The sequence below is a fragment of the Scyliorhinus canicula genome, chromosome 2, assembly GCF_902713615.1.
Source record: "Scyliorhinus canicula chromosome 2, sScyCan1.1, whole genome shotgun sequence".
Taxonomy (NCBI): Eukaryota; Metazoa; Chordata; class Chondrichthyes; order Carcharhiniformes; family Scyliorhinidae; genus Scyliorhinus; species Scyliorhinus canicula.
Window position 1 is genome coordinate 95,444,786 of NC_052147.1, and position 13,971 is coordinate 95,458,756.

The 13,971-nt window shown below is 47.9% G+C and overlaps 1 protein-coding gene across 1 annotated transcript in view; it reads right to left on the reverse strand.

Annotated features, from left to right (window-relative positions):
• The window catches only part of rad51 (RAD51 recombinase), a 131,276-nt gene that overhangs the window by 94,893 nt on the left and 22,412 nt on the right, over positions 1-13,971 (reverse strand). Inside the window, exon 2 of the mRNA XM_038783538.1 lies at positions 13,862-13,964. Within this exon, the coding sequence (XP_038639466.1) occupies positions 13,862-13,942 (81 nt within the window). The 5' untranslated portion in view covers positions 13,943-13,964. The remainder of the gene's footprint in view (positions 1-13,861; positions 13,965-13,971) is intronic.

The window sequence follows — 13,971 nt, forward strand, 5'->3', positions numbered from 1 at the left end:
TATAACCAAGATCTGCAGTCTGACAACAGCAACACAAGCAAATACTTTTCCCACAATGCTCAGAAGGGATACTTCATAGTTATTGTAAAATCGCTGCGGTTGCCCGATGTGAAGTCACAATCTTTGCAGCATCTATATCCTGGGATACGGCTTCCTCCCTCCAGCAGAAATAGGGTTCGTGCACATGTTGCAGGAGTACCAGTTTTCCCACGCTTGATGAGTTCCGGCAGCATTGCGCCAACACCTGTCCATGCATGCAAGTCATTAACTTTGCAAAGCTCCTTAAGGGATAATTTAGCCTGGCCAATCCATCTACCTTGCACATAATTTTGGTTTGTGGGGTGAGACCCAGGCAGACATGGAGACAATGTGCAAACTCCACACAGACAGTGACCCGTGGCCATTATCGAACCCGGGTCCTCGGCGCCGTGACGCTGAGCACTGCACCACCGTGCTGCCCTCTGTCCTTGTGAAGTTTGCACATTCGCCCCGTGTTTGCGTGGGTTTCACCCTCACAACCCAAGGATGTGCAGGCTAGGTAAGTTGGCCACACTAAATTGCCCCGTTAATTTGAAAAAAATTAATTGGATACTTTAAATGTATATTAAAAAAAACAAAGATGTTGTGGACAAAAAGACAAAGGGAATGTAAATGGTGGTGATCATGGCTAAGAAAGATGTTGATAGTGGCACATTAGTGGCACAAGAAATCAGAATGTGTTAATCGCAGAACAACAGTAAGAAGTGGGTCAAATGACAACTTAGAACAGGGAACAGATGGCCCTCGTGGGGTGGGGGATATTGTTGTCAGGGAAAAACAGATCGATGGATGAAAATAAATTGATAGAAATAAAGAAGGCGTGACAGTGGAGGAGAGAGTTCACAATGTGAAATTATATTAAGTCCGGAAAACTGTAACGTACCTAAACAGAAGGTGAGTGCTGTTCCTCCACGTTGTGTTGGGTTTCAGTGGAATATTGCATGCAGGCCAAGGATGGACATGTGATAGAAACCTACTTTTCTTGTAGGTAATAAAAGTTTACGGGAAGCAATGATTTAGTGACATTATACTATTAAAAATCATATATTAGCCATGACAGCAGAGAATACGGAGAGCATGGGAAAAGATCTGATAAGGAAGTCAGTTTTCAAACTGACTACCCATGTGAGGAATTGAACAAACGAATGTGATATAAAATAGTTAGTTAAAATATTAGTTAGAATAATGTAGATGTGAGCCAGTCTGATAGTAGTGAGTTCACAAGCAAAGGACAAAGGGATTCAGAAAGCATGGCCAGGAAGGGGGGAGGGGTGTCTCGTGGAGGATGGGGAAAAGGATGCTGGGTAACAAGAGGCCCAGGGTTGAGGAATGCGAAGTGAGCCAATCAGGATATATGGCCAGGTCAGGAGGTGTATAGGATGACCTATGGGAATCTTGGGCGAAATTCTCCCCTACCTGGCGGGGCGGGGGTTTCCGGCGTAGCGGAGTGGCGCCAACCACTCCGGCATCGGGCCTCCAAGCCCTCACGTTGAGGGGCTAGGCCCGCGCCGGAGCGGTTGGCACCACACCAACTGGCGCCAAAACCGGCAACAACGGCCTTTGACGCCCGCTGCCTGGGCTGGCCGAAAGGCCTTCGCCGGTTCGCGCATGCGCGGTGCGTCAGCTGCCTCTGTCGTCACCACCGGCGCATGCGCGCTGGGGGATTCTCTTCCACCACCGCCATGGCCTCGGCGTAAGAAAAAGATTGCCCCCACGGCACTGGCCCGCCGCCGATCGGTGGGCCCCAGTCGCGGGCCTGGCCACCGTGGGGGCACCCCCCGGGGTCCGATTGCCCCGCACCCCCCCCCCCCCCCCACCCCTCCAAGGACCCCGGGGGCCCGCTCGGGCCACCGATCCCGCCGGCACAGAGGTGGTTCAAACCACGGCGGCAGGAGAGACCTCTCAGTGGCGGGACTTCGGCCCATCCGGGCCGGAGAATAATGGCAGCACAGAAACCCATAGTCTCCCGCCGGCCCCCGCCATTCTCCGAGGCGGGCAGCGGGATTGGCGGCACGCCGACTTTTTGTGGGTGGGAGAATTCTGGACATGGCGGGGGCGGTATTTTCGGCGGACCCGGGCGATTCTCCGACCCTGCTGGGGGTTGGAGAATTTCGCCCCTTGTATGTGAAACCTGATGCCATTTGAATGATATTTGCAGAGATTTCTGTGTCTCCGATTTCACTCGGTTCTGGGACTTCAGAAGACCGCCTGTGTGTTCTGAACCTCTGTGGAGCGAGTCAGCCTTGTAAGTTGGTTAAAAATAAATAATACTATACCTACAAATCCATCTCGAGTTTTATTGAGGCCAGACTGACGGGTAAAGAACTCAATATTGTCATTTGGTGCTGCAAACCCGGGGTTTCTCCAGACGGTTACCGGCCAGCTGCGAAATCAGAATTAGAAGTGGAAATGGACCCACAATGCGAGTAGCTGGAAAATGACCACATTGATTTTCCCCTTTTCTCATGGTCTGATTGGTCTGGTCACTCGCAGTTGGTACGGAAAGATCGTCTCGACGAAATCAAAGGTCAGTCTGGGATTAGATAAAATTCAGTCGATGTAGGTGCGACTGAGGGTTGAAAAAGACTGATGGGATATCATAATATTGATAGTTCAGTTAAGGGTTGATTGCGGAATTGATGGGATGTCGGAAGGACAGTTCAGTTCCACGTGTGTTTTGGAAACTATAGTTGATTAAGCTAAAATTGTATCCTTGGGACTGTAGTGGCGAACAACGCAGTCTTGAGGACTAGTTCGAGATTATGGGGAATTGCTTGGATAACACGAGTGATCCAAACAGTTCATTGCAAATATTATGTGATATTTATCCAGATAAAGCAAGAGATTTTAGAAAAATGTCAGCAACTTTAAGGAAGAAATTGGGTGAAGAATGGCCACTAGGGGGCACTAAAGATCTGGAGATTATTTAAAAAGTTCAGGGTGAAATATGGAAGAAACACCAAAGTATACGGGCCAAAGAGTTGATTGGATTATGGAGACAATATTGTCAAGAGAAGAGGGATAAGATCATGTTATCAAGTTGGCAAGAAAATGCCCTTAAAATGGGGATTCCAATTAGTGAAGGGGGGAACCAGAAAACTCTGGAGATCTTGAAAAAGGAGTGTGCATTCAAAAAACGTGCAAGTAAAGAGAGGGAGACACCTAGCGGGGCAGACTCGAGTAAAAAAGATGGGCTACATAGTTCAATGGCTGGCCTTGCATTGACAGAGGCAGATGATGACCTAGAGAATTGGACCATGTCGGGTAGAGTCCCGACTGCTCCAGTAGCATTGTCTGCACTAATTCCAGAACCACCAGGGTATCATAATTTATATCCAGTCACTGCTTCCCAGATTCAAATCATGCCAGCCTCTCCAATCCCTTCGGTTGATAGTTTGGGTCCTATTTCTGCACCTTCACCGTCTGTTAGAGAAGGGGAGCTCTGTTCCACAAGCCCAGTTAGCTCTAGGACCCGATCTCGGACAATGAGAGAGGGGCCTGATCCGATCCAGAAACAATTACGCATACCACCTAGATCCCTTAAGGCCGATATGGTAGGACAGAAAAGTATGAGAACAAAGCCGGAGCTCTCCTATCGGAAGGGAAGGACGTCGAAGTCTTTGAAGAGCCAGAGGAATCCGCTAAAGCGCCCCCTAGTGAGACTCTGAGACAGTTGCCGATTAGGAAAATACCCAACCCTGATGCTGCAACAGCAGCAGCCCAACCCACGATAGACGTTCATCTCCCATGGAGACCCAGTGAGATTATGGCTATTCTGGCTGCAATCCCAGTCAGGAAAAAATCTCCTGCTGTTTTCATGGACTATCTGAGAACTACCATCTCAGTTTATCAAGCTGATTCTAGGGACCTCTGGGACCTAGTCCAGCAGGTTTTAACCCCAGCAGAGTACCGCAGTCACCTCAACCAATTGAATTATGCTAGCCACGCCGCACTTCAGCAAGCCCACGCCTTGGACGATGATAGACGGGCACAAATCCTGAATGCGTTGAATGCCACATTTCAAAAGCCCATAAACATCTCTGCTATCTTAGACCTCAAACCTAAAAAGACTGAGGAGCCAGAGGAATTTCTGGAACGCTTTAATGAAATCTACCGTGGGCAGTCAGGCAAGTTGCTATAAAATGGCCAGAATTCCCCTCAGTACTGTGCTATGTTAATGCATTGCCTACCACCTTCCGTGGCTACTGCCGTGAAATGTAATAACATGAATTGGACAGAGAACGACCCTTCCCAGATGGCCCGGGCAGTCAGATTTTATTGGAAGGAGGGTGTAGGCCAGGAAGGAGGCTCAGTTACAAAGATTAAAACTGAGTATGTAATGAAAAAGGAAGATCTGAGACCCCAACCAGCGGCAGATACAGTGGCTTACCAGCTGGAACCCCAATATTGTGACCTTGGGTGGGTGGATCAACACGGGGGAGGATATCAAACCCACCCAAATGGACCCTCAGCCCCTCTTTATGGCCCACCGTTTGCACCAACAGCTTTACAACTGCCACCCCCTCTGAGGGGCCATTGGTCTACTGGGAAAAGAGGACGGGGCAGATATGGAGGGAACAATGCATGTTTTAATTGTGGCCGTACAGATCACTGGAATGCCCCTTTAAAAGACGGGCAGCAAGAGACTACCCGACCCAAAGGAGGGGGTACCCACCAAGGGGAGGACAGATGAGGTACACCAACTTCTCCCAGGCAAACCCTTTCCCAACACAAGATTGACTAGCTAATTTAGTCATAAGGACTCTCTAATCGGACAGGGAACCTATTAGCTCTCTGCAGATAGGAGATCAACATTACCCATTTGTAATCGACACTGGAGCAGCCATGTCTTCAGTGCAATCAGAACTTCAACTACCACTATCCGACCACACCCAGCATTTGTCGGGGTTCCAAGGACAGGCGTGCGAGTATCCTATTTCTGAACCTGTGACAGTCACTTATGAGAATACGTCTACAGATCATCAGTTTGTGGTGACTACTGGATTGGACTGTAACTTGTTGGCCCGAGATTTACTGTGCATCTTCCAGCTACAGCTAGAGTGCCGAGACGATGGGGTAACGGTTCAATCATGGAGTATGAGACAACAGTGCTATATTTCTATCACACCCCAGTGGTGGATGTTAGACATTGAACATTCACAGCACCATGTTGCCCTGGCCTTTGACAGAACCGGACAGAACAGGGAGTTGGAGGACAAATACCGGCCGTTAATTGGGACCGAATGGCCAGTCAAGATTACAGCCACAGTCACGGGAAAAGAGGGTACAGCCAATTTTGTTACAATACCACCACATTTATGGCCACAGTCAGCTTCTGTAGGCCCTCATATTACACATCAAGTCCACGACCAATACCATGCCAAGGATCTGGGCCTATGGTAAGGAGGGCAGTGGATCATTCAGATCCAACAGAGTGCGCACTTCAAGTCATGCCAGATGGCACTTCCATAAAATATTTTGAGGTCCCTGAAACGATTAACACTCAACTTCAGCATCACCTGGGATGTGACGTTTTGGAATATGTCAACCCACAGGTCTGGGCAGAATACCCATCACAAGTGGGACAGGCAAATGTTACACCCATTAAGGTAACGATTAAAGACCATGTAACGCTGGCTTCCATTCGGCAATACCCCCTGAAACCCCAAGCTGCCCCGTCTATAGACAAATTAATCCGAGAACTGTTGCAACAGGGTATTCTGGTCCCTTGCCAATCAGAATGTAACACCCCATACTTGCGGTGCCCAAACCAGGCAAACCAGACCAGTACCGGTTAGTACAGGATTTACGTTCAATCAATGCCATCACGCAGCCGTTACATGCTCTCGTCCCCAATCTCGCCCACATACTGGCTCAAATTCCAGCTCAAGCCCGGGTCTTCGCCATAGTTGACCTCCAGCACGCTTTCTTTGCCCTTCCACTTGCATCTGAAAGCCAATATTTGTTTGCCTTCACTTACAATGGACAGCAGTATACCTGGACCCGGCTGCCTCAGGGGTTCGTCAACTCACCTACGTTCTTCTTCAGATGTCTGCAGACCCAACTCCAGGCCTTGACATTGGAGCATGGTTCCACTCTAGTGCAGTATGTAGATGGCCAATTGGTAGCGAGTCCCGACGAGCCCAGTAACAGGGATGATGTGATCCAGTTATTAAACCACCTATCCACGTTGGGTTACGTTGTTTCACAATCAACGGTCCTGGTGGCTCAGACAAAGGTCAAGTTCTTAGGAGTTTTACTTACAGTCACAGACATAAGTCTCGAACCCAGTAGGATTGAACCCATATGCCAATTCCCCGCCCCTACCACAGCCAAGGAGGTCAGTCATTGACTGGGTATGGTGAATTATTGTAGGCAGTGGATACCAAACATTGCTGTCTATACAAAGCTGCTAACGCCTTACACTAGCGAAGGGGGGAATTTTACTCTCACCACCGAGGCACTCGAAGCCTTCCGTTGCCTGAAGCAGGCCTTGTTACAAGCACCGGCCCTCGGTAGGCCCCTGTACGACTGACCGTTCCAGATATACTGTACTGTCCTGGAAGGGTGTTCAACAGCTGTACTCACCCAGCAACATGGGGATAAGCACCGGCCTGTGGCATATTACTCTTCCAAACTTGATCCAGTGGTGTTGGGCCACCCTGTTTGCACCGAGATCGTGGCAGCAATATACAATAGTTTGCAGGCTGCTGCCAATATAACTCTCCAACAGGACATTACGGTGTATAGCTCCCACTCAGTCATCGCACAACTGGAGCAACTGCAGACTCAGCATCTTACCGCAGCTCGTCAGAATAGGTATGAAATATACCTTTTAAACAATCCACGTCTGACATTTAAATATTGTACCACTATCAACCAGCCTGTTTTCTTAGCGGTCCCCCTGACCATGAAGAGGCACCTGGCCACGACTGTCTAGCCTTGATTTAGGAAGCTACTACAATAAGGGAAGATCTGAGCGATATTCCGTTAGATCAACCTGACATGATTATGTATGTTGATGGCAGTGCATTAATAAGCCCTACTGGCCGGAGACTGTCCGGTTACGCAATCGTGGATCAGGATGGCCTGACCGTAGAAGCGGCCGCTTTTCAGACCCCTTATTCAGCCCAACAAGCTGAACTTTTTGCCCTTACCCGTGCATGTATACTTGGGGCAGATCGCCGGGTAAATATTTATACTGACTCACGATACGCCTTCGGGGTAGTTCATGACTTCGGACAACTCTGGAAGAATAGGGAATTCCTTACCTCGGCAGGCACGGAGATATCCCACCGGGATTTAGTTAATGACCTACTGCAGGCCCTCCTTATGCCCGCGCAGATTTCCGTCATTAAATGCGCTGCCCATACAAACGGTAAGACCCCAGTTGACGTTGGTAATGAACAAGCAGATTGTGCAGCGCGGACAGCCGCGCAAACTCAGCAAGTGATGGTGCCTAAAATGTTAAGTCAGACTAAACGTTCTGCAATTAATAAGTCTGCCTCTGACAAGCCAATGCCAACCATCCAAGACGTCATAAGGTTACAGGACGCTCCTGAGAGAGATAAACAAATGTGGAAACGGTTAGGTTGTACATATGATTCTGTTTCTTCTTTATGGACCACGCCAGCACATCAGACTTGTATGTCTGATGTACTATCTTTATGGGTCATCGAATGTGTACACTTTGCAACTCATTGTGGGGCTCGGGGGACTAGTGATTTGTTACTGGACACTTGGTGGCACCCTAAAATGTAGGGGCTGGCCAGAGTATCAGTAATCAGTGTTTGATTTGTCAGCAATATAACACTGGCAAAGGTATCCCTTGTGGTATGGGGCAAACCCCGTTGCCCAGTGGTCCCTTTGAGACGCTCCAAATGGATTACATCGAGTTGAAAAGGTGTCAATGTTATAAATATGTTTTGGTCATTGCAGATGTGTTCAGCAGATGGGTTGAGGCGTATCCGACTACCGACAATAAAGCTGCTACTGTGGTTAAAGTTCTGATGCGGGATATCATTCCCCGGTACGGCATACTAGCTCAGTTAAGTTCTGATAACAGGCCTCATTTTATTGGACAGATTAACAAGGAGTTCTGCTCCCAGTTGGGCATACGCCAGCAGTTACACTGTGCGTACAGACCGCAGACGGCCGGGTTGGTTGAGAGACACAATCAGACACTCAAAACTAAATTGGCTAAATTAAGAGCAGACACGGGACTGACATGGCTTAAGTTGCTCCCCGTTGCCCTCTTCCAGCTGCGGGTTACACCCGCGGGACCGGCCCGGCTCTCTCCTGCCGAGATCCTTTATGGCAGGCCCCTTAGAACTCCCTGGAACCTGCATGTTCCCAGACTGGTTCAGTTTCACCATATGACTGAAGAAATGACTACCTATGTTCTAGCCCTCACTAAGGTCCTCAAGGAGCTCCATGGCCAGGTCCGCACGGCTCACCTGTCACCGTCCCCATTACATAGCTCGCTTTCAGTGCAGCCTGGTAGTTATGTCATGGTCAAAAATTGGACTTGGAAAGGGTCGGAGCCACGATGGGAGGGGCCCTTCCAAGTTCTCCTTACCACCCCCACTGCAGTTAAAGTGGAGGGGTGGAGTGCTTGGGTCCACCTCCACCACTGTAAAAAGGTCGGTCACTAACCTGCCTCCTTTCCCCAGCGCTGTTTTACAGGTGTGGAGCATGATGGGTTGGCTACACACCGCCTGTGTAATCTTCGGCCTCGCCTCGCTTGGAGTGACATCGGCGGCGGAAATGGAAAAGGGAAATATCATCTACATCTGTAACCCCAACCAAGCTACGAGGACATTTCACTTATGCAGAGGTGACGTTCTTCGCTGCCCCCATATACGAGGACATGGTATCGTCATGGAAGGTCATCAGGTTAACGGACAATGCAGGACTCATGAAGTGATTACACCGGTCCCGGCGATGGGAAGGGAGCATTGCATGGACATTGCCTTGTTTTTGGAGTACATGTAAATTTGATTTTGGATGTGTTAAGATTGGTGCCATAAAGGTAAAGTCAGACCGTGCGGAGAGGGTAGGAAGAGGTTGTGAGAGAGAGAGGGGGACTAGAGAGAGGACGGAGCGTGTGAGAAGGGGAATACAACTAGAACGTAGGTTATCAGGAGATATACTTAATTCATTTAGGACCCAGAATGAGGGAAACCTGGGCAGTATGAATCTCTTCTACCAGATCTACCACCACTTGTATGGCTAGGGACGGGTTGTCTGCTACCCGAACCCCGCATCGGTGTCTAGGTTATTTTCTGTTTCACCGCTTTGGGGCACTCCCCAAACGGTGGTTCATTGTCAACGTTCCGATCCACCGCCCGAGCAAGTCACTCTTCCTTACGATCCGGGTTCAGCATCGCCGACTATTTGCCTTCCCCTTCCTCGGGATAATTCCCACTCACAGTATGATAAGCTTCAACGGTGGCAGTTGTATATACCTAGCCACTTCACTCCCAATAGACTCCTGGTCGTACGAGAATTGTTTCAGCAGTGACGGGTACAGCTGTTTGCTGGTAGAGGTGGAAACGAATATAACGTGTCTGTTCCCCACCTGTACGGATAGGAGGTGTCACATCACTCAGGTGTCCGGCCAATGCGTCTGTTACAACACCACCTGCGTTCCATGGAACGCCAGCCTCCAGCTCCTTTGTGACTGGGCGAATGTCTCTCATATCACTGTTGGGACTAGGGCTTTCCGCATTGCTAGGAGGCCCGAATTGGCTTTCCAAAGCTGGATAAACTGGGCTACTGGGGGATTCCCTACTCAACCGGTATACTGATTGTGATGCTAGCCTGTACACGGAGCAAGGATAGTACTTTTTTTTTTTAAATGGCACAGCGACCAATGTTTTGTCACCCCCATTTCCCCGCCGAATTGCTATCAGGACTCTAGTCCCTACCAGTCCCCTGCCCCTCTGCGTGGATACTGCACAATCAGTTGGCACGCCGGGCAGTCTCAGCCGAATTCTGCGAGAACTGGAAAAAACGTCAGGTTCTAGCACCCAACCAGGGCCACTCAGCCGGATGGGGAATTCTGAGCGTCTTGACACTAGGAGGTGTGGGGAGTTTCCTTGGCGGTCAGCGATAGGAATTATTTTATTTGTGGCCTTACCATCCTGGGAAACGAAACCTTGGGAGCCCTCGGGGCAATAACCAAGGAATTGTCTCAGCTGCGGTTGTTTGCCATGCAGAACCGGTATGCTCTTGACTATCTTCTGGCCTGTGAGGGTGGGGTATGCGCCATACTGCAGGGCAAGTGTATCATGGGAGTTCAAGACCTGACTGCTAATATCACTAAATTTATGGATCGCATACGGGATCACCTGGATGGTTTGCAGGACCCTGGCTCCTGGGGTAGCTGGGGATTCGGAGGTTGGAAGGACTGGTTGATAAATATGGCCATGTATTTAGCACTGCATCTTTGTGGACCTGGCCATCCTTAAATGTGTGATGGGTAAAATGCAGGGTGCACTGGAACAGATAGACGCCCCTAGAATCTTGGCTGTTAGGATCCACGAGGGTGCAGCGGATGACGGGGTGCTGCAACAAGAATTGGAAATGCAGCGACAAATTTTCTTAGATGTGGGGCCGTAGCTACGGATTGGACCGATAGGTCATCACAAAATGATAAAAGGAGGGAATGAGGAATTGAACAAACGAATATGATATAAAATAGTTAGTTAAAATATTAGTTAGAATAATGTAGATGTGAGCCAGTCTGATAGTAGTGAGTTCACAAACAAAGGACAACGGGATTCAGAAAGCATGGCCAGGAAGGGGGGAGGGGTGCCTCGTGGAGGATGGGGAAAAGGATGCTGGGTAACAAGAGGCCCAGGGTTGAGGAATGTGAAGTGAGCCAATCAGGATATATGGCCAGGTCAGGAGGTGTATAGGATGACCTATGGGAATCTTGTATGTGAAACTTGATGCCATTTGAATGATATTTGCAGAGATTTCTTTGTCTCCGATTTCACTCGGTTCTGGGGCTTCAGAAGACCGCCTGTGTGTTCTCAACCTCTGTGGAGCGAGTCAGCCTTGCAAGTTGGCTAAAAATAAATATTACTATACCTAAAAATCCATCTCGAGTTTTATTGAGGCCAGACTGACGGGTAAAGAACTCAATATTGCCACACGTTGCAGAATAGACTCGTTATCATAACTGGGCAAACATCCCAGTTCTGGAAAACATGGTGGAAACAGGTGGTTCGATCACACCATATTATGGAAACATAAGAGAAATTCTCCCATGCCACATTATCTCTTAAAACTTGATAGACAGACATTTTGGTCAATTAGATGAATTATAATTATTTTAACCGAATCAGTCAGAAAGGAGACAGAGCCTCAAAAGGTTATGATTCCCTTAAGAGACCAGGAGAAAACCTTTGCTTGCTCTCTCTGAATTCATCTTTAACCTAACCTTTGAAACCTATTCTTTGCTTTGCAAACTGCTATTTCCTTTTGGTTCATTTTTGTAGTGTGAATTTTGATCTGAAGAAATTACCACAAACTGAACTGTATTTTGAATTCAACTCTACCATCTGTATTTGCGTTGGACAAACAACTTTCTAGATTCTGTATTCACATAAAATTTGACTTGATCAGTCCACTTTAAAACTGACATAAATAAAGCTATACTTGACTTCACCCAAGAAGCTCAGTCTTGAGTTCTGTAGATTAATATATAGTACGGCAACACATAAATATAATAACAAAGTACAGATCCATCAATCGGAGTAGTCGGCAAACGGTAGAGGGGAGAATTGACGGAGTCGGACGAACGGAGTGGCCCGAAGGCAGGCAGTGCCGGAGGGGCCCCCAAATAACAGTGCGGCCCGAAGGCAGAATTACAGACCGGACAACCGGAAGACTTCAATCTGAAACTCGGCTAGACTGAAGACAGACATCAATTTTGCCTCAATTAAAGTCTCAAGCCGCAACGGCTTGCGGAACATCCCCTACCGAGAAAAGAACCTGAGAAGAAAAGGCTGAGATATGGGGGGTGGGGGTGCAAGTACTTTAGTCAGTTATTTATCGGATTAGTTAAAAGGGACGACAGTACAAAGTCCCCACTACTTCTAAGTTGTTCGGAAGAGTTATGGGGGACAATAGTCCTAAAAAAGCCCCCATTGCTTCCAAGGGTGCTGCAGAGCTTCCCTTGGTCTCGAGGGGCAGCTGAGCCCCACCAGTTATGTCTACTGAAAATTGTTCAGAGATCTCAAATCTCCTTCTGTCATGGCTAATATTTGATTTTTAATAATATGTCACTAAATAATTTCTTCTCTTAAACTTTTATTACGTATAAGAAAAGGTTTCTATCAACATGTGGACATGAGAGCAGGGTGGCGAGTAATAGGAAGGTCCATGTCCTACTTGCGGATTTTCAACAAAGCAGTCACCCAATCTTCACTTAGTCTCTCCAATGCAGAGTAGACCGCATTGGGGCAGCGATTGCGATTGAAGGAGGTGCACATGAAGCGCTGCTTCACCTGAAAACAGTGTTCAGGCTCTTGGATGGTGAGTGCACAGGAGGTAAAATGGGCTTGTGTTGCACCTTCTGCGATTGCATGGGAAGGTGCCGTGGAAGAGGATGAGGTGTTGGGGGTGATGAGAGTAGTAGACCAGAATATCCCGGAGAGAACGATCCTGCGGAATGCTGACGGGGAGGCAGGAATATGTTTGGTGGTGGCATCATGCCGGAGTTGGCAGAACTGGCAGAGGATGATCATTTGATGCAGAGGCTGGTGGGGTGGAAAATTAGGACAAGGAGGACCCTATCATGGTTCTGGGAGGGAGAGGAATAGGTGAGAGCAGTGATGTGGGAGATGGGTCACACGGTCGAGCGCCCTGTCAACCACAGTGGCTGCCAAACCCTGAAGAAGCAAGACATGTCAGCAGCACCATTTTGGAAAGTGACAACATTGGAACAGATGCGACGGAGGCGAAGAAACTGGGAGAATTGGATGGAATCCTTACAAGTTGTGGAGTGTGAAGTTGAGGTAGCTGTGGGAGTCAGTGGGTTTGTAATGGATACTAGTTGACAATCTATCCCCAGAAATGGAGATACAGAGGTCAAGGAAGGGAAGGGTTGTAGATGGATCATGTGAAGGTGACAGAGTGGTGGAAATTGGAAGTGATATTGATCATTTTTTCCAAGTCCAAATGGGAACATGAACCAGCTCCGACAGTCATTGATATACTCATAAAAGAGTGGGATGGTCCGGAGTAGGACTGGAACGTATCCCATAAACAGACAGGCAAAACCAGGACCCGTACGGGTATCCAAAGCCACATCTTTGGTTTGAAGGAAGAGGGGGTTGGGTGGTTTGAGTGAATTTCCCTAATCCTAAAGACAAGCATTTCAAACTTTTGTAACACAGCTTAAGATGCTCTTTTAAAAACATAAAGAGGCAAATTGCAGTTTTAAACTGTACAGCTGGATGCTTTGCCAAGTGAATAGATATAGTAAGAACATTTTGAATTTAATTTTTTTTCCCCAATTAAGGGGCAATTTAGCGCAGCCAATCCACCGACCCTGCACATCTTTGGGTTGTTGGGGTGTAGTAAAAACATTTCATAGACCCATCTTTACACTTAACCAAAATCTTAATGAGAAGACTGACTGAAGAATTGGAGCAGATCAATCTCAAGGCAGAGCCATGAGCAAAATACACAAACACACCCAAACAATTAGAGAACGATAAGCAAAATACAGCTGATGTACATAAGTTAGAAGAAAATAGGATCCCATTTAAGCTCCTTCAACAATCAAGTTTTTTTTTGTAACACTTACCTCCAAACGAGATATAGCTTGTGGGCCAAAACTTTCCTCTTCAACTGCAGCATTCTGCTCAGTTCTTACTTGCATTGCCATTTTGGAACTTCAAGTACAGAAGCTGAAAT